We start from the raw sequence: 27,937 nt of genomic DNA on the forward strand, positions 1-27,937 counted from the left end.
CATGGGGCAATGAGGGCTCCAGGGTCAAAGGCCAGTATGCCCAGCATATTAGAAAATAAAACTGGGAGGGTCCCAAAATGAAATGTTGTAAAGTGGAAAGTTCTCTATGAAAATCTCTAACAAAAGCTTGGGTGCTAGTGCAGCAGGTATAGATGAATCTATGCATCAGGTAGAATGTGGACAATGTCAGTTTTTCTTCTAGCAACACACTGTGATTTTTGGAAAGGTTTGGAGAGAAGAATGTGGGTTAGGCAGATTTGATAACCTGCTTATGTTTTGCCTTGCCCACTGGTCTGCACTTCTGGCAGTGGCTGGACCAGTCTTAGGAGAGCCATCCCTATGATGACTGTGCCTCTTGAGGGCCCAGACACTTCTGCCCCTTGGAACTGTTGCTTTGGGGTGGTTGGGAACTCACTATGCAGGAGGCATAACGTCAGATTGTCTCACTTAAACCTCATAAGGCAGAAAGTAGTATTCTCGTCTTGCAGTTGGAGAAACAGGCTCTGAAAGGATGAGAGCTGGGTCCCAGTCTAGGTCTGTCCAAAGACAAAGTGCACACATACTTGGCTTGCTGAACAGCATCCCAACATTCTACTTAAAATTTCTAAAAGATAAGTAACTTTTAAAACTTCCCCATAACACTGTCTTTGGCTTAAAGATCCTGGCTCCATTTGGGTATACGCTCCACAGTGTCAGCTTTGGGGCTTTACCGTTTCCTAAGACAGAGTCCTAAGAATTGACCAACCCTGGTCTTCCCTCTGTTGTCCTGTGTTCACAGGACACTGTTCCTGTTCTCTCAGGACAACCTAGGTCCTTGGTACAGATGTCCTCCTGCCATACTCACACAACAGATATTACCATGTATGTCCTCAACACTTTCAAGTTGGATACACTAAAATTCTACTTTGTAACTATCACCTTTGGATATTCTGCTTCCACTGCTCTGACTTGAGGTGCAGGGACCCATGAAGTCCTTGCCCTGGGCAAAATTAACTGGTTATGTTGCCAGCAATGGAGGCTGACTATGGTTTATTCTTTTAAATTGAGTTATAATCCACGTAACAAAATTTACCTTTTTAAAGTGTACAGTCCAGTGGGTTTTTGTATATTCACAGGTTGTGCAACTTTCACCCTAGAAAGAGACCCCATACCTACTAGCAGTCATCCCCTATTTCTCTCTCCTGAGCCTCTGGAAACCACTAATCTACTTTTTGTCTGTACACATTTCCTATTCTGGACATTTTACATAAATGAACTCATACCATATGTGACTTCTGGATTCTTGCCTAGTGATTTCAAGGTACATCCATGTTGTAGCATATACCATTTCTTTTTATGGTTGAATAGTATTCCATTGTGTGGCTGGATGGCATTTTGTCTATTCATTCTACCATGTTATTTCTTGGGGTGTGTCCCCTGTAAATCTTTTAGTTGTTCCTTTTCCAGTTTGGAACAGTCAGGTTGCTTGTAGCATACTCGGATGCAGATCTAAATCAGGAAAGCCTGACTAGAATTCTTTTTCTGGTACTGGGTGTGGTGGTGCACGCCTATAATCCCAACGGCTTGGGAGAAGGATCATGAGGCAGGAGCATCATGAGTTCAAAGCCAGACTCAGCAACTTATCAAGGCCCTAAGCAACTTAATGAGACCCTGTCTCTAAATAAAAATACAAAAAGGGCTGGGAATGTGTTTCAGTGGTTGAGTGCCCCTGGGTTCAATCCCTGATACCAAAAAAAAAAAAAAAAATCTGGGTTACTCCTCAATTTTGGACAACTGAGTCACCTCTTCTCCAATGACATGTTTCTCAGGGACCTTGCTTCCTCAGATCCTCATCTTTCTTATCCTACATCCTTCTATACTTTTGGGCTTCAGCAGATTCAGTAAGAGCAACCACCCAAGACCCTTGATTCCCAAATTCCCAGCCCAGTGATTAATGACAGACATTTCTGGATGCAGTGGTACACACTTATAGTCCCACTACTCAAGAGGCTGAAGCAGGGAGACTGTTGAAACCCAGGAGTTTGAGGCAAGCAGGGGCAACATAGTGAGACCCATCTCAAAACAAATCTAAAACAAAAAGCCCCACAAACATTGAAATCAGACCTACTCCTAATTCAAGGGATGTTTAATAGTTGTGCTGTAGAGTTCTTTCAACTCTGAACTTGCATGGTTTTCTTCTAAAATGAGAACAATATGCTAGGTGTGGTGGTGCATGCCTGTAATCCCAGCTATTTGGGAGGCTGAGGCAGAAATATGATAAGTTCAAGACCAGTCTCAGCAACTTAGAGTCTGTCTCTAAATAAATAAATAGGCTGAGGATGTAGCTCAGTGATAGAGTATCCTGGGTTCAATCCCCCATATGGCAAAAAATAAGTAAATAAAATTTTATATTACAGTGGAATGGAAGAGACTGTTTATAAGTCATATCTGTAAGGACTTGATTCCATAATTTTTATAGAATTCTTACAACTGAACAATAAAAACAATCCAATTAAAATCGGGAAGATGTTTTAAATAGTCATATTTTCGAAGCAGGTATACTAGTGGCCAGTAAACATATGAAAAGATTTCCAACATCATGAATTATTAGGGAAACGAAAATCAAAATCACAAGATACCAATTCACACTCACTAGGATGGCAGTAATGAAAAAGACAACAAGTACTGGGGAAACTGGGACTCTTCACATACTGCTGGTAGGAATGTAAGATGATGCAGCCACTTGGAAAAATTTGGTACTTTCAAGAAGAGTTAAACATAAAATTACCACATGACCCAGAAACTCCACCTCTAGATATACACCCAGGAGAAATAAAGACATAAAAGCTTATGTATCAATGTTCTTAGCAGCCACAAAGTAGAAACCCAAATGTCCACTAATGATGAATGGACCAACAAAGCGTGGTCCATTCATACAATGTATTGTTGGCAATAAGAATAAAATCCTAATGATACAACATGGGTGACCTTGAAGACATTATGCTCAGTGAATGAAGGAGGGGGTCTTGAGATGGGACCAGAGCAGAGAGTGATTGCTAATGGTTTAGGGTTTTGTTTTGGGCTGTTGAAAATGTTCTAAAGTTAGACTGTGGTGATAGTTTCATGAATACACCATAATCATTGAACTGTACACTTTACATGAATTTTCTGATATGTGCAGAAAGATAGCATTTCTGTTTCAGAAACAAAGGAGGAAATTTCAACATGTCTGTCATAGTCAGGAGTTGCTGCTAATTTAATGGGAGTGATAATGGTATTATGGGATGGGTTTACAAGTCCTCATCTGCTATAGATGGAAAATACTCTTCAGAAAGGTTTATGATGTGGGTACCCCACATCATGAGTTATGGCCATACACTCCTCATCTCTCTGAGGGTGACAGTGACCACATATCTGGAGTAGGAGTTACCTCCACCCTGACACAGGTAGATGCTAGGCAGGGCCTGGAGAAGATAGCAGAACCTAATGGCAAGGGCTGCACATGGGAGGAAAAAGGCCCTTTTATTATTCGGGGGGTGCTATAAACAGAAGCTGGTTGCATGCTAGTGGGTCAGAGTCCTGCTGAGGCTCTGGGGCACTATGCATGGGCAAGGAAGCCAAGGGGAGCCCTCCATATGAATATAGTACCCAGGGGCCTTCTTCCAGGCCACCTGATCTTTCCTGCCACTGCTTGCCTGGAGGTGAACCTTATACCAAAGGAAAACGAGTCCGGGCCAAGTCAGTCAGCATCAGACTTGACTTACTCTGGAAAAGAATAGTGTTCAGAGCAGTGATTTTGACACATTTATTCAAGGTCCACCACTAAACGTGTACCCAAAGACATGAAGATTAGACAATTACTAATGGGTAATATGAAGAGAGGAAAAATGCCAAGCAGCAGAAACTCTTTTAAGAACAATCCCTATGCCTACCTTTATAAATAAGAGAACTGGAAGTTCCTTCTCTTTCAGAAAATCCTTTTTGACCAATCAAGTTTACTCAATACAGATATGGGTGGGTGGTAGGTTGAAACACGGCCCCCCAAATATATCCACATCTTAATCCCTGGCACCTGTGCATGTTACCTTATATGGCAAAAGGGACCTTGAATATATTATTAAGGATCTTCAGATCATCCTGGTAGGCCCAATATGACAACAGTCCTTATAAGAGGAAGGAAGGAGGGCCAGTGTCCAAGAAGGCAGCACAATGGAAGAGAGGGGGATTCATCCTGAAGAAGGAGGAAGAGGTCACAACCCACAGAATGCAAGTGACTACTGAACCTGAAAAGGTCAGGGAAACAGACTTACTCTCAGCGTCTCCAGGAAGACCCAGCCCCAACCACAGCTTGATTTCAGCTGAGTAAAACCAATTCTGGACTTCTGACTTCCAGAACTATAGAAGTTTCTTTTGTTTTAAGCCACTAAGTTTGCAGGCTTTGTTACAGCTCCAGTGGGTAACTAATACAGATGTGACCAGCACTTGGAAGTTATTAATAGACAACATACATTTGGCCTGGAGAAGGGCAGGGAAAGGAGGGAATGTGAGACGCAAAGCCTTTAGCTAGTGACAGGCTGCAGCATGGAGTGAGGTGAGGAGCAGGCTGAATGCTGAAGATAAAATCCTTCCATGACTTAACATAGCAGTTGGGAAGGGGATCTGTGATTAGAGCCTTCAGGGCCAAAAAAGCTGGACTTTCTGTAAGTCTCTGGATAAACTATCACCAGGATCTCTGAATTCAGGTAGAAGTATGGGCCCTGAGGTTGGGGCCTCAACTATTCAACTACTGAACATTTATTTCTTTTGACTAAGCATGGGCCAAGTTCAAAAGCTGAAATGATAGAAAACACAGTTCTTGTCTTGAAAGGGCTGCTAAGAGTGAATGGCAGTTTCCCTATCCTGGGATCACTGACATGCTCAGCCAGGTGGCTGTTGTGGGCACTGTCCTGTGCCCTGGAGGATTCGTGAGCTCCACCTGCTAGAGGCCAAGAGAACCCTTCCTCCCCTGAGTCACAACAACCTGAAATGTCTCTACGCATTGCCAGATGTCCCCTGCAGGGCAAGAATGCGGCCAGGTTGAGCAAGCCCAGCTTATGGAGTCTAGCAAGGAAGCTGACCCATGATTACAAACCAATTTTTCCCTGGGATTTGCATAGGCAGCTCTTGTGAGATGGAGGAGGGAAGATGGAGTGGAAGGCAGCAGGTATAAAAGGTAAAGAAACTGTGTGTGCAAAGGTGCTGAGTGGAGACCCTCAAGTGTGCTCTCGTTCCATAGCAGTTAAGAGGAACATAAGCTTCTTTGGGGCAGAATCCTGTATGGTAGTGATCTGATACTGACATTTCAGGAAGACTGCTACCTGCTCCTGTTTCTGCATGAGGCAGTGCACCAATCTGCCAAAAGGCTCCTCAAACTGAGGAGCAGGCTGGCTTGCCTGGGGTGACCTCGAATTATACACTGTTTTAATTTCTACTTTGAGAAAATAAGCGGTGGAATTAGATGACCTCCCAGGCCTAGTTCTGGGATTCTTAACATTTTATATAAATATATTTTGTCATTTAAAAAAATGCTATGGAGGGGCAATTTATATATCATAAAATTAATTCATTTTGATAACTTTTTGCAAAGTCGCTGAGTTGTGCAGCCATCACTGTAATCCAGTTTTAAACACTATTTTCCTTTCACTGGTTCTGACAGTTTTAAAGCTCATGACCTAGGTAACAAAGGAGAGCATGCAGAACCCCCCTTACGTTTCTGAGCACTTAATCCATCACTTCCTCCTCAACATGGCTTTTCCCTGTCTTCTGGGTTAGGGTTGTTGCAGATGTGTGGAATTTCTTTTTCTAAATCAAAGGTGTGTAATATAAAAGATCCCTTTTTTATTTTGATAAAAGCACCATGTGCTGGCTTGGAAATGCTCCTCGCACACAGGCACATACTCAGGTTCTTTGTTATAATCAGCTAGGCATTTACAGAAAGAGTACTAGGGGATTCATTTTCCAATGAGTGTTACCTTGAAATTGTGGAGAACTGCTCAAGTATGCAGATGAAGATATGATGTGGAATGGCAGCAAATGCACAACTCTCTATGGAATTCACCTTTAACATATTTAGAGGATAAGTAATGCCACGGGGGGGTGGGTAACAGCAGTGTGGGGGGGTCACCTATGGGGTCATCCTGATTCTCCCTCAGAAGTTATTCCCCATTCTCTGCAGATACTGCAGTACTCTTTGCCCCAGTACCCAGACCTGCCATCTCTTCACCCTGTCACTCTGTGCAGTGGGTCCTGGACAGCCTTTCTGGGGGCTCCTCACCAGCCAAGCGTACACCATCACTCCCCAAGGGCCACTTGGTTTCCCTGTTAAGTCATGTAATCTGATTTACATGTCAGTAGGGAAGGAGGTACACGAAGCCCTTCCCTGTGACTGAAACACTCCTCAGTTCCCATGGTGGAGCCTATGGTGTTGGTGGAGGTTTGAGCTTTGGCGAAAGCTTTTCCCACACTGGCTGCACTGGTATGGCTTCTCTCCAGTGTGGATCCTCTGGTGCAGTTTCAGGGTTGACTGCCGTCCAAAGCAGTTTCCACACTCTCCGCAGGTGTAGGGTCTCTCTCCTGTGTGCACTCTCTTGTGTCGCTTCAGTTCCGAATTCCACGTGAAGCTTTTCCCACAGTCATCACATTTGTAAGGTTTCTTCGCAGAGCGGGTTGGCTGGTGACCAAGACGCTGCAAGCGACTGCTCAAGCTTCTTTTAACTCCTTTACTCTTCTTCAGCTCTCTCAGGGGGTGACTTTTGAGGGGGCTGCTGATGTATTCCAATTCCCTGCAATGTCTCTGGTAGTGAACAAACGGCTTCTGAGCATTTGGGGGGCTTACCTGCCTCCGAGACAACCGGGGCTCACTCATGTTTGCCCCTCGTGGCTCAGGGCTCTGCAGACCATTCCCTTTGGATCTGCCAGTTGACACTGCACATGGCTTTGCTCCTTTAGCTCCTTCCTGTTGTGGATTTTCCTTGTTGTCACTCCTTATTCTGGGGGCCTCTATAATTAGAAAGAATACTCTTCATTTTCCACACTTAGAAGAAAAAATGTCAGTAAAAGAGATATGAAATGTACAGTGTGGATTCTCAAAGATGCCTCTGCTGGCAACTTGCATTAGACTCCTGAGGGTGGGTACTCACTAACAAGCAGGCTCCCAGCCACCCCCCTGCTGAGTCAGCATCTCTGAGGCTTGGACCTGCAAATCTGTACAGTAATAGTCTCCTGGGGTGTTCTGATTTATATTAGAAACCAAGTTCTCCAATTCTTTTCCTCCTTCCTAAGTTTAGGAAAAAAGGAACAGGGAAAAGGAAACCCACTGGAACTGAGCATCAGCTAATGGATGAAAGAAGGAAGGGAGTTGACATCTTATTTATTTATTTTCTTTTGATGGGGTCTTGCTATGGATGCTACCCAAGCTGGCTTCAAGCTCCTGAACTGGAGCAAGCCTCCTTCCTCAGCCTCCCAGGTAGTTGTGACTCCAGGTGAGTACCAATGTGCCTGGCTGAGAGTTGCAATCTTAGCATTGCAAACAGTTATCTGGACAAATACTCCTCATTTACATGAACATGATCAAAACCCTCTTCAGAGGATGGTTAATCCAGTGACTGGTTTCTGTAATTACAAAAGTGATAGCATGACTGGAATATGGACCAGATGTGTATTCTGGTCACAGAAACTTCCCACCATGGACTGCCAGGACTGAGGATCAGGATGGAAATGCCCTGGCACAGCTCTTGGGAAGCTGTGGATATTGAGCAGGGCTACCCAATAGGAGCTCTTCTGAGGTGCAGAATTTGTGTGTGTGCTGTTCAACAGGGTGGCCACCAGCCACATGTGACTGTAAGGCTGCTAGTATTTGAAATGTGGCTAATATACCAGAAGAACTGGATTTTTAAATTTAATTTAATTTTAATTAACTTAAATTCAAGTTTAAATAAGTAGCTCAAACAAATACAGTCAATTGATCATCAAGGTTCTTAAGATAATTCAGTGAAGAAAGAATCGTGTTTTCAATAAATGACATTGGGAGCACTAAATTTCCACAAGCAAAAGAGTGAAGTTTGATTCTGCTATTTGTCTCCCCATCACCAAATTAGCATGCCGACAATCCATAGTGCAGTGGTGCTGGGACATGGGCATCTGGGATGCAACTAGGTTATGAAGATGGACCTTGTGAATGGGATTAATATCCTTATAAAACAGGTCAAAGGGAACTTATTTATCCCATTTTCAGCCATGTAGGGAAACATTGCTATCTGTGATGAATGGGCCCTCCCTGACATTCTAAGTGCTGGTGCCTTGACCTTGGATTCCCCAGCCTCTGGAACTGTGAGCAATAAATTTCTGTTGTTTATAAATCAATCACTCAGTCTAAGGAATTTAGGCTAAATGGACTAATAGACCTCTATCTTATACAATATATAAAAATTTACTTGAAATGGACCAGCAATCTAATATAAGAGTTAAATCCTATCTCTGAAGAAAGCATATCTATATCTTTGCAGCCTTGCTTTAGGCAATGGTATTTTAGATATGACACCAAAAGCACAAGCAAAGAAAAACAGAAATTATACTATCAAAATGGAAGACATTTGTGCTTCACAGGATAGCAAGGACAACCCACAAAATGGGAGGAAACAATGGGAGTATTCAGAATACATAACTCTTAAAACTCATTAAAAAGACAACCTAAGTTAAAAATGGGCTAAGGCTCTGAAAGATACTTCTCCAAACAAGATAGACAACTGACCAATAAACACACAGAAAGCTTCTCAACATCATAATTCATTAGGGAAATGTAAATCAAAACCTCAAGAGGATACCTCTTCACACTAAGATAGCTATATTAAAAAAGACTGATGATAACAAGTGCTAATGAGAATATGAAGAAATTAGAACCTCATAATCTGTTGGTGGGAATGCACAAATACTTTGGAAAAATGGCCTGGTAGTACCTCAAAAAGGTTAAAAACAGAGTTAGCTATGACTTAGCATTTCCATTCCTACATACACATCCAAGAAAAATAAAAACATATGTCTACATAAAACTTGTACACAAATGTTCACAGCAACTTTATTTATTGATTGATGGTGCTAGTTATTGAACCCAGGGCCTTATGCAGGCAAGGCAAGCACTCTATTAACTGAGCTGTATCCCCAGCCTGCAACATTATTTTTAATAGCTAAAAGGAGAACCACAAAGTCCACCAACAGGTAAGTTTTAGATAAAAATGTGGCCTATTCATACAATGCATATAATTCAGCCATACAAAAGTAAGGATCCATGCTACAACGCGGACAAAACTTGATAGCATCATGGTAAAGAGGTCAGTACAAACTGCCTTGTAGTGTATAAGTCCTTTTATAGGAAATATACATAGAATAAGCAAATCCATAGAGATAAAAAAAAAGATTAATTGTTGCCAGGGCTATGAGGAGGTATAAGTGGAGAGTAGTTGCTATGGGTAATGGGTTTCTTTTTGAGATGATGAAAATGTTCTGGAATTACACAGTGGTGACAGTTGTACAACTCTGTAGGTATATTAAAACCCACTGAACTGTGTACTTTAAAGTGTGAATTTATAATATATGTATTATATCTCAATAGTATAACTTAAAGGGCCACAAGTGGCTAGTTGCTACTATTATATTAGACAGTGCAGCTCAGAAGGATCTTTGACATGAGGAACATGGGATTCCACCCTTCTAGGGATAAAATGAAAGGAGACACAAGCCAGCACATGCATACCCACTGTCTCTGCTGAGAGAAGGGAAAGTGTGGTCCACCTTGTTCAGGATCATGAAGGCTACATTATGGGGCAGGACCTCCACAAGGGTCAAAAGCTTTTCTTTCCAAGTTCCAAAAATAATCAAAACAAAATGCAATGGAGTGAATGTTTATGTTCCCCCAATTTCATCTATTGAAACCCTAACTCCCAAGGAGGTGGCATTAGGAGGTGAGACCTTTGCAGGTGATTATAAGGGCTTTGCTCTCATGGGAATGCAATTCCTGCCCTTATGAAAGAGGCCTGAAGGAGTTTGCTTGCCTACTCTGCCATGGAATGTGAAGACATAGAGAAATTGGTAGTCCACAACCCAAAATAGGTCCCTCATCAGAACCCAAACATGCTGGCAGTTTGGTTTTGGACTTCCTAGCTTCTGGAACTGTGAGAAATGAACTTTTGTTGTTTCTATGCTGCCTATTCTCTAATATTTTCTTATAGATGCCTGAACAGACTACAACACAAAGTTTCTCCCTAAACACAGCAAATGTTAAAGAAACAGAGCTGTAGTCTTCTTGGAATCACCCTCTCTAATCTGCTGGCTGTATCCTGGAGTCACACAAGACTGACCAGAATGTCACTGTTATAATAGCACTGTGTAGAACAGGGCCAGCAATTATACTGGTATTGTACCAGAGGCAGATAGGGCAATAGACACAAGGGTTTAAAGCACAAAGGATATCACAGAGGAGGAGGAAAAGGAATAATATGGAGTGGGGCTTTTTCTCTACCGGGCAGAACATTCTTTAGCATGGGACCATGGAAATTCATCTGTGGTTATATCTAGATCTATCTTTATCCTACGAAGCTCTGAAAGGGACAGAAAAGTAGATGCTAGAATAATCCTACTATGCATTGGATAGCCAAATATTCATTAACAAAATGATAAAAGCATACTTATTTGTAGTTCCACTACCACTGTAATTAGTGGAGTCTTTAGGGAATAAATATCAATACACATAACATTAAAAACCTGGGAATAAATATCAATACACACACACACACACACACAGTCTATAACTTTGCAGAATGATAAGATGCTTTCATGGAAGGAAAGAGCAGATGAGAGGGAGAGAGAAGGCAGAGTGTTACCTGTCCCAGTCAATATGGGAGCTGGTTCCTGGGGGAGTGGGGATTTCTCCCAGTGACGGGGGCTCAGCCGGTCATGAGGTCCTTCCTGGGAAGGCTCCACCAGAGAGCTCTCCCTGAGATCTCTCCTAGGAATTTGTGGTTGGAAGTCTGGCAGTTCCTGTTCTCCAATCTGAGATCCAGTTTTCTCCAACAGCACCTTCTGTCCCTGCATACAAACGGCCACCTAGGAACAAGCCCCATCCATTAACACTCCAGTTAGGACCAACTGAGAGCAGCTTTCTTGCCCACTGCTGTACAATAACCCCTTTACCTTGGGAACTTCTGCTCATGGCCCGGAGGTTAACTTTATAGAGACCATTGAAACGCTCACAGGAAGCAAGGGAAGGGAACACAGAATGAGGCAGCTTCACAGCATCCAGTACTTTCTGACTGCCTATCCTCAAGCATGGGCCTTTAACAAGGCCTGGAGTTGAAAGTCATCAGAAGAGAGCTGGCACCAATGGGTCAGTCATGACACTGGCCCATCAAATTCCCTCCCCACACCCCTCTCACCTCTCAACTTCTGTTGGAAACAGGCCATATAGGAACAGGAATCAGTATGGTGAGGGAACATTAAAAAATCATTTTAATATTTTTTTCTGCCAAAGACTCCTATCAGGGAGGTCCAATAATAGTAGGGGTCTAAAAGAACTGCCCCACCTGTTCCCATTTTCCAGAGTAAATATGTTTGCTTCCTGCTTAGGCCTTGGCTGGGGTCTGGCTTGGGGAATGGGATGGGAAAGAATAGCAACACTAGGCAAGTGAGCTGTAACCTCCTGATTCAGAGACAACAGGGCAGACACACCACTGGAAAAAAATTCATTGAAATTCCCCCCAAGTCAGCTGATCTTTCCAATAATTCTGATTGTAGGAATGAATGGGGATTAGATCTATCAGCAGAGATTCAAGAACCTTAATCTCCCTCCCCTCATATTGGTGATTGAAACCAGCAAGGGTCCCTTGCATGCTTAGGCAAGCACTCTGCCATTGGGCTACATATCCCTAGCCTTTGAACCTTAAAGCTACTTTCTGGGACTTGCGGCCCACAATGGAATGAAAAAGCAGAGCACCTTGGTGCTCTACTTCCTCACTGGATGTCAGTAGCTAGGTTTTCTGAAACTTATTAGAAGTTGCAGGGGATTCCCAGCTAGAGGTTGGAAGTAACTTTTAAAAATCTCCTGGACTCTTAAATAGGGAGGGATCCAGAGATAAACAGTACAAAGATGACCAAAAAAAAAAAAAAAAAAAAAAAAAAAAAAAACACAAACAAAAAACCCAGGGGACCATGACAGAGGACTCTCCTTACCCACTGCTTTGGTTTCTTGGATGCTCTGTGAAAATCTTCTACCAGGGTTACAATCTCCTTGCTGCTCATTGGACATCGATGCCTGACCCGAGCCTGGATTTCCGGGGGCAGGATGATTAGGAACTGTTCCATCACCAGGAGCTCCAAAATCTGCTCCTTGGTGTGCAGCTCAGGCTGCAGCCACTGCCGGCAGAGCTGTCGGAGCTGGGAGAGTGCCTCTTGGGGTCCAGTCACCTCTTGATAACGAAACCGTCTGAAGCTTTGTCGGGAGAGCTCAGGATCCGGGAAGTTTTTTTGCAGAGTAGGTGTTCGTTTCTCTTCTAGCTTTGTTATTATGTGTCTCTCTTGCTTGGAGGAAGCCTGAGTCTGGGAACTCAAAGTTATCTCCATTTTAGCTGCCATTTTGGGGGGCTCAAGAAAACAACTTCTCTCTCCTTGTAAACTGGTCAAGCCTTTGGGATCATGACCCTGGAGAAGTCTCTCTGAATGCTAGAAAGATGGTAGAAACGAAGCTCCTCCGAGATGTTGGGAAGGACGACTGCAGAGACAAGGCCTTATTTGCCAACCCTTTCTCCAGACAACCTTAATACAACAGGTCCTGGGAGGGGGTCTGTGTTTCCGTCAGTTTGTAAAACTGTCTTGCAAAGGAGAAAAGTCATAACGTCCTAAGGGCACTGGGAAAAAAATATTTCCTTTATTTCGGTAATAAGCACACAAGTCTCCGACGAGAGGCGAAATATAATCTAACGGACAGGGACTGGAATCCCCAGGAAAAGTTCAAGCCGTCTTACAGGTAGCTCGCTCCAACTCTCCCGCATCCCGGCTGACGCCGACCGCGAGCATCCTGCGGGGAGCAGCGGCGCAGGCCCCGGGAGGCCCCAGCGCTGGCCGGGTGGCCAGTGCGCCCGGAGACTGCCCACGCGAGCGCGACGCGGTGAGTCACGGCAGGCCGAGCGGAGTGGGGCCGCGGCCCAGTCCGGCCCCGGCCTGGCGGAGCCGCCGCAGTCACGCGCGCAGCTCGGCGGGGTGTGAGCGGCGCCTGCGACAACAGCGCCCGGAGGAGCGCGGTGCCCGTGCCCACCTGCAGCCGACTCACCTCTCTGGGGACCCGGGACCCGGAACCCAGGAGCACGGGTCGGGGGCGGGGCCGAGGCGCGGGCCGTGGAGACGCCCACACACTGCCACCCCGCGGGAGGGCCCGCCTCCGCCCCGAGGGATTGGCTCCTCGGGGCAAACCCCTCGCCCATTGGCTGAGCAGTTTGTCATACTATCGCACTGCACCCCGGGAGTCGTAGTCTTGGGCTCGGCCCCGGAGCGTGCGCAATGGGTGGCCTGTTGCTGGGCTTGCGCCGCTGACTTCCGGCCCCGCGGCGAGGGAGTCTGTGGAGTCTGTTAAGGCTGGGTGAGTCTTCTGCTTGCTGGCGGCCGGGAAGGATAGCAAACCCGGACCTCCTCGCCGCTCAGAGCCTTGTCCTAAGCGCTTGGAGCGGGTCCCGGACCCGCAGCCGGCGCCGGGGCCTCCCCTCTACCCTGCTCGCTTCGCGGGGTCTGAACCACAGTTCCCGACCAGCAGATGCTTGCTGAGTGGGGAATGAACCAGCTTGCTCCCCATCTCAGTTTGCATTTCTCCGAGTGCGCCATGGCCAAAGTGGAACAAGTTCTTGAGAGACCTGCATGAAAACATTTAGCAATGAATGGGTTGTCAGGGCTCTGGGGGAGTACAGGCTCCTCCTGCAGCATGAAACCAGAATAGCATCTACTACATTGTCCAGCTATTCCAGGTGCAGGATGTGAGAAAACCTGTCAAAGTTCTGGTGGGAGTATGCTGTGTAACAGTAGGCAGGATACCTAATCGCTCAGTTTCTGCTGTTCTGCTAAAAAGGAAAGCTAATCATAACACCCTTGAGTTCTTTATCTCTAGCCCTCCTGCCACAGTAAAACTTAAGAATTTTTCTATTTATTTAACTATTTTTAAGTGTACAGTTCAGTAGCGTTCAGTATACTCACATGTGCAACATGAATCCATTTTAATATTGCCTGCTGAGGAAATATAAGCTACGATATAAAATCCAAAGGAATACTATCTTTCTCATTGGAGCGTTTGTCATTTGATCTGTTTTAAATAATTGAAACCCACTCAAAATAACTAAAAGATACGGCTTTGCCTAAACTGGCCCTGGCAATCCAAGTATGTAATCTAGTCTCTGGTGTATTGGTAACCTCCTGTTATCAGGCTCATCCCTGTGGTGGAGGAGTGGAAGAGTGAGTGGAACATAGTTGCAGAGAGGGGCAGTCTTACATCTACCCATTTTAGCCTTTCCCTGGAAATTGAGAACTTTCCCCACTCTCCTATATGTAAAATCTCACAGAAGAATCTGATAGGCTCAGCTTTGTCCTATGCCCATTCCTGGGGGGAGTGAAGGGCACTGTAATTAACAGCCCCACCAGAGCCAATGAAACAGAGAGGGGCTCTTTCACAAGGAAAAAGACACTATCAGATGACCATGAGGGAATGCTGGGAGCTAAAAACATACAATCAGAACCACCATTGTCACCATGTATGTACGTGGCCTGGGTGTGTGTGTGTGTGTGTAATAATAGTGAAGAGGTTATTCGGTATGCACACACACTAGTTATCTCAAGATAAGATGGCAATTGGTGAGTCCAGTCTTCTTTGGGGTCAGGAGGGACAGGAAAAAGACTCCGTATGTAGGAGAAGAGGAAGAACAGGTGGACTGATTGTGAGAAATAGTTTGGATGATTCAACAGCTAGGGAGAAAAGTTATTTTTTTATTTCTAGTGTTTTGAATCCTCAGTGTTTATTGTGGGGGGAGAAAAGGGATGGAAAGTGAATCACAGGAAGCAGAGTGAAGGAAGATGGACTAAGTTTATGCTATCTTTTGTCATTCTCCTTGGCCCCCTTCAACCGAGAGCCTTTTCTTTCAGCTATGAGTCTCTGTATATCTGTGACACTCATGTCCCATTGATTCCAGAAAAATCCTCCTTCCTGGAGAACCTGGCTGCCTAGTGATTTGGGGAAAGATGGAATCTGATCCCCAGGTAGAAGTGTCAATCAGTTTGTTTAAATGATGGCTGCAGCAAAGACTCCTCAGACACACTCATCCTCAAACAAGGACTCTACACAGAACAGAAACAGCCACTCAGGGACACCACCCTGACCCCAAGGCCTCCCACTAGTGCTTTCAGGCACTTCTGATAACAGGAGGTAGCAAGTCTCCATGAAGCTTTTAGCAAACTCTGGTAACTCTGTTGTCAGTGGCTGAGGCCTAAAACACACTCCAAGGAACAGTTCCTGACCATCTTGCCAGATGCCCACATTGGTGAGGAAGCTGTGTGTCTGGTTGAGGATGCACAGAATATTCTCTAAGAACAGATGAGAAAAGGAAGTTGGAACCTTGGGGTTTTGGTTATGAAGAAGTGGGGCATGGGGCACAGAAGTTGTTTCTTGAGAGGCACCTAGAGAGATGATAGCACACAGACCATTCCCACAGAATGCCCATATTGTCTGGGAGAATGTCTCATCTGCAGACCTGACTGGTGCTATGATATGCTAGATGTGGGGGATTTTACAGTGACAAAGACAGGCCTCTGCCCATGGGGGACAGATAAGAAACAAATGAATAAAGATAGTTTCAGTTAAGTGCTAGGAAGGAAATGAACAGGTGATCTGATAATGAGAAAGGGGGTAAGGCTAGGCCTCTCCTGGGACATCTGAGTTAGGGTGAGGGAGGAGAAGGAGCCAGTTGTACCAAGAGCTGGGAAGAGAGTATTCCAGGAAGAGAGCCTGGGTTGCAAGGTGATGTGTTTGGGAAAGAGGAGGGAGGATTCATGGACAGCTTAGAGATCAACAGGAAGAAAGAGGACATGAGATAAGGTGAAGAAGCCTTTTAGGCTGTGAAGGGATTTGGGATTTTATTTTATAGGCATCAGGAAGGCCCTGAGGAATATTACCAGGGAATGATGTGATCTTAAATTTTAAAAAGACCACACTAGAGTCCTTTTTGTGAAAGGCATGGTTTGTAGAATGCAGGGTGATCAGTTTTGGGGTGTCAGTATTAGTGTAGATGTATGAGAATGTCCTGGACCAGATGAAGGCTGGTGGAGGTGGAGAGAAGGGGACCAGTATGAGGTATCTTTTGAAGACAGAATTGACATTGGATTTTAGAAAAGAGCCTAGAGCTGGGTTCACAGAGGCTTCTTAAAGGAAAAACCAAAGTTCCCATTTCCAACACTTATTCACCATTTTTAGTAGTGTTGGTGTTATTAGGCTATTTGCTGGATGCTTTCATTTAAGTGATCTTACTTCATCATTTCCAAGACCATGTTCTATTAATATTTATTTATTTACACAGTACTGGGGATTAAACCCAGGCCCTTTTGCTCTACTACTGGGCTATACACATAGCTCTTCTTTTTTGAGACATGTCTCACTAAGTTGCCAAGGCTAGTCTTGAATTTGCAATCCTCTTGCCTTAGCTCCGAGTAGCTGGAATTATAGTTGTGTCCCATTTTGCCTGGCTTATTCCTGTAGCAATACCTTGGCTCCTGGACTGTTTCTCCCTGCTTCCTTAGGTTTCACACTGTTATTTAGTGCCACTCTTAGAGGTTATATGTCCAACTTTGGCAGAAATTTGTGATGACAGATAATGGGGTCTGTTCTCAGGCCCCATATTCTTTTTCTCTCTTTATACAGTGTGTTTTTGAAATTGGTGCATTGTACTTGTACATAATGAGGGGACTTGTTGTTACATATTTGTACATGCACACAACAATTTGACAAATATTACTCCCCAGCACTTGCCCATTCGCTTCTCCTGCTGTCCTTTACCTCTACTGATCTTCCATTGATTTTCATGAGATCCCTGCCCCCCACACCTTTCTCTTCCCTTTTTTCTAGCTTCCACACATGAGAGAAAACATATGACCCTCAACCTTCTGATTTTGGCTTATTTCACTTAACAAAATGTTCTCTACTTCCATCTGTTTCTCTTAAAATGACATAATTTCATTTTTCTTTATTGCTGAATAAAACTCCATTGTGTATATATACCTCATTTATTTATTTATTTATCCATTGATGGACACGTAGGCTGGTTTCATAGTTTGACTAATGTGAGTTGTGTTGCTATAAACATGGGTATGCATGTATCACTGTAGTAGGACTTCAGTTCTTTGAGATAAATACCAAGGAGTGGTATAGCTGGGTCATATAGTAGTTCCATGCCTAGTCTTTTGAGGAACTTCCGTACTGATTTCCATAGTACGGAGTAGTTGTACTAATTTACAGTCTCATCCACAGTGTAGAAGTGTTCATTTTTCTCCACATCCTTTACAGAATTTATTATTATTTGTATTATTTTTTTGTGTGTAGCGGGATTGAACTTGGGGGCACTTGATCACTGAGACACATCCCCAGTCCTATTTTGTATTTTATTTAGAGATAGGGTCTCACCAAGTTGCTTGGTGCCTCACTTTTGCTGAGGCTGGCTTTCAACTCATGATCCTCCTGCATCTTTGGGATTACAGGTGTGCATCACCATGCCTGGCTATTATTCGTATTTTTGATGACAGCCATTCTGACAGGTGTGAGAAGAAATCTTAGTGTATAGTTTTGATTTGCATTTTCCTATCTACTAATGATGTTGAATATTTTTTCAAATATTTGTTGAACATTTATATTTCTTTTTTTAAAAATTTTATTTTAGTATTTATTTTTTAGTTGTAGCTGAACACAGTACCTTTATTTTATTTATTTATGTGGTGCTGAGGATCGAATCCAGGGCCTCACAGGTGCTAGGCAAGCGTTCTACCACTGAGCCACAATCCCAGCCCCGAACATTTATATTTCTTCTTTTGAGAAGTGTCTGTTTAATTAATTTGCCAACTTATTAATTGGGTTGAATTTTTTGGGTGTTGTTTTTTTGAGTTCTTTATATATTCTAGAGCTTAATCTTATATCATAAGAATAGCTATCAGGGCTGGGGATGTGGCTCAAGCGGTAGCGTGCTTGCCTGGCATGCACACGGCTCTGGGTTCGATCCTCAGCACCACATACAAATAAAATAAAGATGTTGTGTCCACCGAAAACTAAAAAATAAATATTAAAAAATTCTCTCTTAAAAAAAAAGAATAGCTATCAAAGATTTTCTCTCTTCTCTAGTTTTTCTTCACATTCAGATTTGTTTCCTTTGCTGTGTAAAAGCTTTTTAATTTGATGCCATACCATTTATGAACTCTTAGCATTATTTCCTAAGTTTTAAGGGTCCTATTGAGAAATCAATTGCCTATGCCTTTATGCTAGAGTTTTTGTCTTATATTCCTTCTAGGGGTTGCATATCTTCTGGTCTAATTCCTATGTCTTTGATCCATTTTGAGTTGATTTTTGTGCAAGGTGAGATACAGGGTCTAGTTTCATTTTTCTACATATGGATAACCCGTCTTCCTAGCACCATTTGTTAAAATGGATCTCCAATGTGTTTTTGGCACCTTAGTCAAGGATCAGATGACTGCATCTGGGTGGGTTTGTCTGTGACTTCTATTCTATACCATTGGTCTGTCTGTTTTGAAGTCAGTACATGCAGTTTTTGTTACTAAAGCTCTGTAGTATAATTTTTGTGATTATTGAAGTCAGGTATTGTGATGCTTGCAGCATTGCTTTTTGGCTTACAATTGCTTTGGCTATTTATTCTGTCTCTTTTATTCTTCCAAATGAATTTTAGGACTATTTTTTCCTAGTTCTGTGAAGAATGTCATTGGTATTTTCGGGCCTCAGATTCTGAGACTTGAAAGTGCTCGTGAAGGAGATGGCCCCTTTCCGAGCAGCCAGAGAATCACCTGGAGGCTCTGGGGTGGGGCCTAGGAACTTGCACTCTGGACAGGTTCCTGGGAAGCCTACCACGAGAACCTCAGCTTTGTGCAGAAGTTCCCCTCTTAACAGTGGCTCTTTCTCCTCCAGTTCTCAGGAATCTGCCTGAGGAGGGGCTCTGACACAGGAGGTAGGTGCTGGGGTCTGGACAGCTGGGTCCCAAGTGAGCTGTGGTTGACACCTTCTGTCTCTTTTGAGATTACCATTTCACCTTAGCATTTACTTTCACCCTGAACCCCTTTTCATCTAGAGACATTGGAAAGATTTCATGCCATCCACTGAGCTGCTCAGAGTATTTTTTCACTGCCCACTCTGACTTCATGACTCTTCACCTATCCTGCTCCCCATCAGATGGCCGACTTTCACTATTTATTCTCATTTTGTAATTTACATAAACAGATGGGCCAGATAAGGAGGTGTTCCTGTTTTAGATAAGGAATAGGGGAGTACATCCTATAACCAGGCTTTTTGCCCATGAATCTTGGCTTCCCTTCAAGTCTCTCCTGTTCACCCTCTTCTTAGTGGTACCTTCAGCATGTCCCAAACTGTGGAGACAAGCAAGCCACAACTCTTACAGTGAGTCTCTTCTCCTGGGGAAATGAGTGGGACTCAGGATGAGTAAACAGAAAGGGTAGATTTTGTGGAGAATTCTGCAGACCATGTCAGTTGGGAGAGGATGCCTTTTATACTACCCTGAACATTCTTATGTTTTATGGGAAAAGCCAGTGAGGTGTCTTCCCAGAATAACAGTAGGCAGTTGTAGTGTAGTTTGGGAACTAAGATACAGCTTCTGAGGCTACTGAACCCCTGCATTTAAGGATAGACGGTCCTCCCCAACCCAATCACTGTGCACTGTGGCAGGTGTGCACTGGGACTATGAGGAGACCAGGACACTCCTGGCCATCCTCAGTAGCTCTCGGTTTTCTGAAAACCCTCTCTCAGTTCGTGGAACAACCACATCTGCTGGGCCATGACAGAGTGACTCCAGGAGCAGGGTTTTCTATACACTCCAGAGCAATTCTGCACCAAGTTCAAAAGCCTACAGTTGAGCTGGGCATGGTGGCTCATGCCTGTAATCCTAGCAGCTCAAGAGGCTGAGGCAGGAAGATTGCAAGTTCAAAGCCAGTTTCCAGCATAAGTGAGGCCCTGAGAAACTTAGAGAGATCCTGTCTCCAAATTAAAAAAAAAAAAAAAAGCCTACAGTTGAGTTACCAAAACCATTAAGAGGCCCTATGCCCGAGTCTTGTACCTTTTCTGAAGAAATGAGTGTTCCTTCAAGCTCCTGGACCTCCTATGCAAGTGATGCTGTTCCTGGATAAGAAGGAAATGTTGCTAAGGCACAAAGGAGCCAGAACAGGAGCCCACAGGGGTTGTGGAAGTTGCATTGTGAACTGTGCAGAAGGACTGCAGAAATATTGGCCCAGAAGTTAAAAGACTAGGCCTGCAGTCCTGTCCCCACACAGACCTGGTGGGACTTTCAGCCCTGACAGGTTGGGCACGTCTACTTGGAGGCTATTAGCCTAGCAGACTAGAGGGAGTGGGCACTGCTTTGGGCTTTGTTGTCATCTCCATGTGTGAGTCTGTCAGGCCAGGAATCTTGGCTTTTATCTCCCTTGTTTTCTAGAGGGAGCACTCGCTGACCTCGTTCACTGAATCCGGGACATCTTTTCCCATGGAATTCCACTGCTTGTCATACTCAGATTGCTAGTTAAGCCTGCAGGCCAGACTCCATCATCTCCAGCACAGTCACCCCTGTGCTGACAGGGGCTCAACAGCTTGCTTTGTCCCACTTTGAGCTGGCCAAACCCAGGGTGGCCTTTTGTTGGTCTGCTACCAGAAGTCAGGCCATTTGAGATTAAGAACGCACCTATGTACATACTGACAGAGGACACAGAGCTCACTGTTAGCCTTAGTTTTGTCATCATGTCAGGACATCTAAATGACAGGGTAGAAGAAAGGTTGTAGAGCTTAGTGTATAATTTGCCTGTGACCCCAGAATTTGGAGCTCAAAAATATTACAATTGGAAAATAAACTTAGGCTTCTGATTAGCAGGAGACTTAACCTCATGGAAAATTCCAGTTGGGTGTTTCTTTCTTATTGCCCTTGTTCCATTGTTTTCCTTCTCCATAGTCCAATGCATTTTTTCCAGGTTTTGAAATCAAGAAAGTGATTTAAAAAGATAATTCAGAAATAGAAATGAGCAAGCCTTTACAGAGAACATCTAGTAGACAAAGATTTTACCACTCTGAGCTAAAAAAAAAAAGCCTGGGAGAGTGAGCCCAGTGCCAAGAAACCTGCACAGACACTCTCTGGGGCAGGTGATGAGAGACCCTCAGCCTGGGGAAGACAAGTTGCCAGAGACTTTGTACCAGGACATGGCCTGTTCACACCCTGTGTGGGAAAAACAACTCAGAGTGCACCCTTTTCCCCACAAGCTAAGCCCACAGTGGGAAAGGCTTCTGATGGTTCTGAATGTGGAAATGGTTTTAGTAGAGGCTCTTACCTTGTTTGGCATTAGCATCCACACGGGAAAGAAGTCTCACAAGGGTGGTGAGTGTGGGAAGGGCCTCAGTGAGTGCTCTGACCTCAGTGCCCATCAGCAAACTCACTGGAGAGGCTCCTTCAGTATGAGCAAACCTTCAACCAGAGCTCCAGCCTCACTGCCCCACAGAGGATGCATATTGGGGAGAGACCTTATCAGTACACTGTCTGTAGGAAGAGCTTCGGCAACTCCCAGAACAGTGCTCATGACATGGCCATGCTGCATGGAGCCCCATGGTTGGGTGCACTGTGGATGAAGCTTCCGTAGCTACTCCCACTTGAGGGAAGAGCCTCCAGTGTGCTGTCTGTGCGAGAAGTTCCACTGAGAGTAGTACACTCATCTGCCTTCAGACAGTGCACACAGAAGAGTTGCTACATTACAGGAAGGAAGATATTTACCTCACAGATTCCTCAGGCTAGGCATTTCCTAGAGCTGCCTTCTGCTTTTGGAGAGGTCTAGCCATCCCTGACTTAACGGTAGACCTGCTATAACTAGACCTTCAGAACCACCTCCAGGAACAAGAATCAGGATAAGGATGTTAGCCTATTCTGCAGACACCTGGCTGAGAATGAGGCTATTTGACAAGGAGAAGGCTGTAGTTTTTGTAAGGCCTGTCAGGAAACCAGAGCCTCCCTGTGGTCTGGAAGTTGTCTGAGAGCTGTTCCTGGCCAGGTTACTATGGCAAAAATAGCCCTCACAGGGCTAAGAAAGGGCTTCCCTCATAGGGAGCAAGCCAGAAGTTAAAAGCCTGGATCTCTTTTAAACCGGTATTTGACCTCAAAGCATTCAGGGTTATGAACTGCTGCTACCTTCAGGGCAGAAGATCGATGCTCTTTGTAGCTTAGTACCACCAAAAAAGGAACAAGGGCAAGGCAGGCAGTCTAAGCGATTGGATGATACTGATTAGTTAGGGGATGAGGCAGAAGATATCAAGGATAACCTTTGGATTTCTTGTTTAAAGAGGGTGCCAAGTGGAAGGAGATGCCATTTACCAAGATGGAAATGATGCTAAAAGAGCAGGTATTGGGGAGAAAATTCAGAGGTTCAGTTTTTGATACTTTGCAGTTAGAAAATGCACAAGAAACTCAAATGGTGCAGTAAAGTAGGCCACAGGATTTAAACTCTATGGCTCAGATGAGAAACCAGATGGGAAACCATCTTCATAGGGTATTTAAAGCTGAGAGTAAGAAAATTGCGATGATTACAAGTGTGGTCTGTGAACCTCTTGCATGAGTATGACCCTCAGGTATTGGTTATAGAAAACTTAGGCTGTCCCATATACACACAATTTCTGGGGGTGGGGGGGAATCTCAATAATTTGCATTTGGAATAAACTTCTAAAATGATCTCTATGCCTATTTAATTTTTAGGATCCTTGGCTGAGTGAGAAATGGAGGACCTAAAACTGAAGCCTGAGAAATAACGAGAGGCATGGAAGAAGAGCATTATCTGAAAAGGAGAAGGAAAGGCAGAGGGCGAGGACACTGGAATGTCAGGAGAATGGAGAATTTCAAGGTGGGGGGGAGTGATCAACTGGGCTTGAGGTTCTTTTTTTTCTTCTTCTTTTTTCTTTTTTTTTTTTTTCTTTTTTTTCATATTTATTTTTTTTAGTTTTCGGCGGACACAACATCTTTGTTGTATGTGGTGCAGAGGATCAAACCGGGGCCACACGCATGCCAGGAGAGCGCGCTACCACTTGAGCCACAGCCCCAGCCCTGGGCTGGAGGTTCTTGAGATGTCAAATGATTTGGGGACCAAGAAAAGTTTATTGGATTTTTCAACCCAGAGATCAATGGACCCCTCAACAAGAGTAACAGTGAAACAGTGGTAGCAGAAGCCAGATTAGAGAAGACAAGACAGAAAGGGGAACATGTGGAGAGATGAGATTGTAGCTACAAGGAAATGTGAGTTCAAGAGTAGTTTTTAAAAACCTAAGAGATATCCATAGCATGTTTGAATAATGTTTCAGGAAATCAATACAAATACAAACTCAGACTTTCCACTGGTTGTGTTATTGATGGCATGCAGGCAGCCCAACCTCTGACAGCCCCAGAGGACCCAGGCAGGAGAATGTGCCCTTCTGTCTGGACGTCTAGTGGCTGCTGGGGACGGGTACTACCAGCTAACAGAAAAACTTGAAGAATTTCATTCAAAACACAGAACTGACACACAAGGGCCTTCCAAAATTACCATGGAATGAGCCTTTCTGAAGAGATGGCCAGAGAAAACAACAAATCCAGATCAAGAACAGAGCTGCCTCAGTCTGACAGCTGCACCCCCACCTTACCTGCTACTGATTCTGGTCCGAAAGAACTATGAGGTCATGTCTGTGATGTCACAGAGACTGACAAACTTTCATCTCTGGACACTCTCTGCTTCTTTTTCCAGCCTGAGACTTTGTGTCTCACCATTCCTCAAAGTAGTTGGGGTCTCCTTTAAAGCCCTATGGTCTGCAAGATCCTAAGTATGATTCCTGGCTCTTCTCTTGGAAAAATTCCTGGGGATGGGGCTTAATTAGCTTCAGTTGGAGCACAGCAACACCCTCCTCCATCACTGCAGGGTTGCTATTCTTGGAGCTCACACATTATTGTCTGAATACAAAAACTCCATCACTGATACCCTGCTTCACCCCTACAGATCACCGTGTGGACTCAGGACAGAAGTATGGGAATAGAGATCTCTGGAAAGCCAAAGCTAAAACACTGAATGAGAAGTCGGATATGTGCAGCTGGGTAAAACAGGACCAGGAGGAAAGTTATATCCCAGTGCCACAACTACCACTGGCAGAGAGCACAACAGAGTCCTGTTTGCTCAGGGCAGTGTAGGGAGTCTGTGCAGCCCCACCCTGAGCTCCTGAGCTCTGTTATATATGCAGCATACTCCCAGTCCTGCTGGTCCCACTCTGGCCATCTCTTGATAACAAATCTAGCTGTATTAATCTGTTTAGAGAAGTGTCCCCCTCACATTGAGGCTGTTTTAGTCAGATTTTTCACTGTTGTGACTAAATGATCTGACCAGAACAACTGTAGAAGAGGAAAGGTTTATTTACAGCTCACAGTTTCAGAAGTTGTAGTCCATAGAAGGCCAGCTCTATTCCTCGGAGCTTGAGGTGAGGCAGAACATCATGGCAGAAGAGTGTGTCAGAGGGAAGCAGCTCACATGGAATCAGGAAGCAGAAAGAAAAAGAGTCTCCACTTGCCAGATACAAATATATACCCCCCAAACCAGGACCCAATTCCTACCTTCTCCAGCCACACCCCACCACTTCAGTAACCACTCAGTTAATCCCTATCAGGGGATTAATTCACAAATTGGGTTAAGACTCTTTTTTTAATATTTATTTTTTAGTTGAGATTGTACACAACACCTTTATTTTTTATTTATTTTTATGAGGTGCTGAGGATTGAACCCAGGGCCTCACACATGGCTAGGAGAGTGCACTACGGATGAGCCACAACCTGAGCCCTGGGTTAAAGACTCTTACAACCGAATCATTTCTCCTCTGAACTTTCTTGCATTGTCTCACACCATGAGCTTCTGGGGGATATTTAAACCATAATAGAGGACTTAACTAAAATTCCTCTGCCTTGCTGTGCATTGTGAACCATCACAAAGCAAGCACTTCAAGAACCAGAAGATTTTCATTCAGAGCTGGCTCAGTTGAATATAACTTGAAGAGGAAAAAGTTTGTGTTCTACAGGGGATATGTGTCTCTCTTCATTACTGAGGAGGAGAGACCTACTGAAAGCTTAGTGTTTGGTGAGAACATCCAGTCTTGCCTTTGGCCCACTCTCCTGGAAAGGAAAAACAGCATTCTCTTAGGAAGGCTGACATGGACACCGGCTGGGGAAAAAAAGAAGTGATAAAGAAGGAAGAGCAACAAAATCAAGATTTTCCACCTGTTCCCACTGCCTGTCCCATACCCAAGCCCATTACAACCTGCTATCCATTTTCTCTGACCATACTCCCTTACCCTCCCACTGCCTTGATGCAGTGGCACATGCATGTAATCCCAGCCACTCGGGAGGCTGAGGCAGGAGGACCACAAGTTTGAGGCCAGCTCTGGCAACTTAAAGAGACCCTATCTCAAAACAAAAAATAAAAAGGAGGGGCTGGGGATACAGCTCAGTTGGTAGAGTGCCTGCCTTGCATGCACAAGGCCCTGAGTTCAATCCCCAGCCCCCCCCAAAAATAAATAAATAAATAAATATAAAAAGGACTGGAGATGGGACTGGGGGTCCCATCTCAGTAGGAGAGCACTTGAGAGCATATGCAAGGCCCTGGGTTCAATTCCTAGTACCACCAGAAAAGTGGTGGGGTCTGGAGATGTAACTTAGTGGTAAAACACCCCTGAGTTCAATCCCCAATACAAAAACAAACAGAAAAAAGCCGTTACTTTGGTCCCCCAGGTTCTCACTCCAAATCCTGTACCAAGGTCGTTGCTTTCTGGGTGATGCTCCATCACTCAGACCCAGCTTGAATCTCCCTGTGTAGGATGGTCAGGAATTGCTTTAGCTCCAGAGTTCTCTCCTGAGTGCAATGTCAGCTGTTGCCTTTAACAACAGAGCTCTCTGAGTTGGTGGAAGACCCTGAGAAGCCCAGATACTTGCTACAGTCTGGAGGGCTGATGGGAGATCTCCAAATTGCCAATCCCTTTGAGAGAGGTTAGCTTTACCATCAGCCACCTGAGAGACAACAAGGATAGGTGAGGAGTTCAACTGCATAAGCTGATCTGCAGCTCAAAATTCAGTTCCTACAACTCTGAAGAATCACCTCCAGCTAGGTCTCTCAGATAAAATCTTTGCTCTGGAAAAGAGGTCATGTGAGAATTTATTTCTCTTCATTTCCTCACTCTAAAAAAACTAAAGAATGTATAGTTTTCTCATCACATTCATAAAGGCTCTGACCTCATCAATGAATTAATCCATTGATAACTGAATAGACTACTGGGAGGTGGTGAAAGGGGGACATAATTAAAGGAGTGAATCCTTCAAGATATGCCCTTATGGACTGTATCTGTCCCTGGCCTCTTCCTCTCTGTATCCCTAGCTAACATGAGCTGAGAAGTTTTCCTCCACCACATCCTTCAGCCAATTATTTTCTACCTTACCTCAGGCCAGAGCAATGGAGTTGGATGACTACAGAATGAAAATTCTTAGCTGAAAACAAATGTTTTCTCCTCAAAGTTGTTATTTCTGTTATTTGTCACAGTGATGAAAAGCTAATGCAGAGGCAAAACTGGTCTTTGCTTGAGATGTCTCTGACATCTGTACCCCTTCCATTTCCACTACTATCATTTTAAGGCAGGGCATCTAAAACAGCACGACTGATATTTGGGGTAAGATAGATCTTAGGTTGGGGTAGGTGGGCAACCTGTTTTGAAAGATATTTGGTTACATCCCTGACCACCGCCCACTAGATGCCAGTAGCACCATCCCAGTGATGACTAAAATTATCTCTAGACATTGGCAATGTCTGGGAATATCCTCTGAGGGGCAAAATCGCCCCTGGTAGAGAATCCCTGATCTAGAAATAGATTAACATCTTCACCCACCAAGCTTTTCCTGCCTGAAACACTCTTTCCCCAAACTCCTAATTCATTCTTTCCATAGACAGTGAATACGAAGAATGGCTGTTCTCCACCCCTCCCAACCAGGAAAGGACACCTGAGCCTAGACCTTACAAATGTAGAAGAAAATTCTATGTCCTCAAGAGGGTCTCATCCTCTTGAAAACGAGAGGATGAAGATTGTAACAAAGCCACCTCCACCTTCTTGAAGCCTCCAGATCCTTCGAAGCCTCGCCCCTGCCCGGTACTCTCAGGGCGCTTTATCTGCACCCACCTAATACCAGAACTGGTTTCGGGAGGGTTTATCTACCGCTCTCTGAGGGCAAGTAGCTTCTATGTAGTCCTCTTGCAAGAAGGCTTCGGTGACGCCACGCCTCCCAGATAGAAGGCCCAGTTGTCTCCGCCACCGAGGTTTTGCGTCCCGGGACCCAGGAGCTGACAGCAGCGGGGCAGAAGGCGAAGACACAGCCTTTAAATACACGCGCCACGAAAAGCCCAGCCCAGCGAGACTCACCTAGCACGCCGGAAGCTACCGCGGGCACGCCGGAAGTTGCCGCGCGGCACGCCGGGATCTGAGAGCCGAGACGCAAGCGCACAGGCCAGGTCCGAAAGTTCGCCTTCAAAGACCGCCCCCTTCCTCCTGGTTTCCGCCCTCTGCTAATCCACTTGGGTTGTCACCCGTGAGGGTCCTTCTCTCATACTC

The 27,937-nt window shown here is 44.6% G+C and overlaps 1 protein-coding gene and 1 long non-coding RNA gene across 3 annotated transcripts; one reads left to right on the plus strand and one right to left on the minus strand.

The window, feature by feature from the left end:
- Positions 1–3,770: 3,770 nt before the first annotated feature.
- Positions 3,771–13,382, minus strand: Znf174 (zinc finger protein 174). Its single transcript, XM_027940643.2, has 4 exons — positions 13,334–13,382; positions 12,238–12,911; positions 10,893–11,115; positions 3,771–7,017 (listed from the first exon to the last, which is right to left on the minus strand). Exons 2-4 carry the CDS (start codon positions 12,637–12,639, stop codon positions 6,416–6,418), a joined length of 1,227 nt encoding a protein of 408 aa, XP_027796444.1. The 5' UTR covers positions 12,640–12,911; positions 13,334–13,382; the 3' UTR covers positions 3,771–6,415.
- Positions 13,383–13,550: 168 nt separating this feature from the next.
- Positions 13,551–23,661, plus strand: LOC139701319 (uncharacterized). 2 transcript variants are annotated; one of them, XR_003583523.2, is made up of 2 exons: positions 13,551–13,639; positions 23,037–23,661. It is a non-coding gene; the product is annotated as an uncharacterized lncRNA (long non-coding RNA). The 2 variants fall into 2 exon arrangements; XR_011705465.1 differs by lacking the exon at positions 13,551–13,639 and adding an exon at positions 19,219–19,253.
- The last annotated feature ends 4,276 nt before the right edge of the window (positions 23,662–27,937 follow it).

The sequence above is a fragment of the Marmota flaviventris genome, chromosome 19 (assembly GCF_047511675.1).
Source record: "Marmota flaviventris isolate mMarFla1 chromosome 19, mMarFla1.hap1, whole genome shotgun sequence".
NCBI classification, from domain to species: Eukaryota; Metazoa; Chordata; class Mammalia; order Rodentia; family Sciuridae; genus Marmota; species Marmota flaviventris.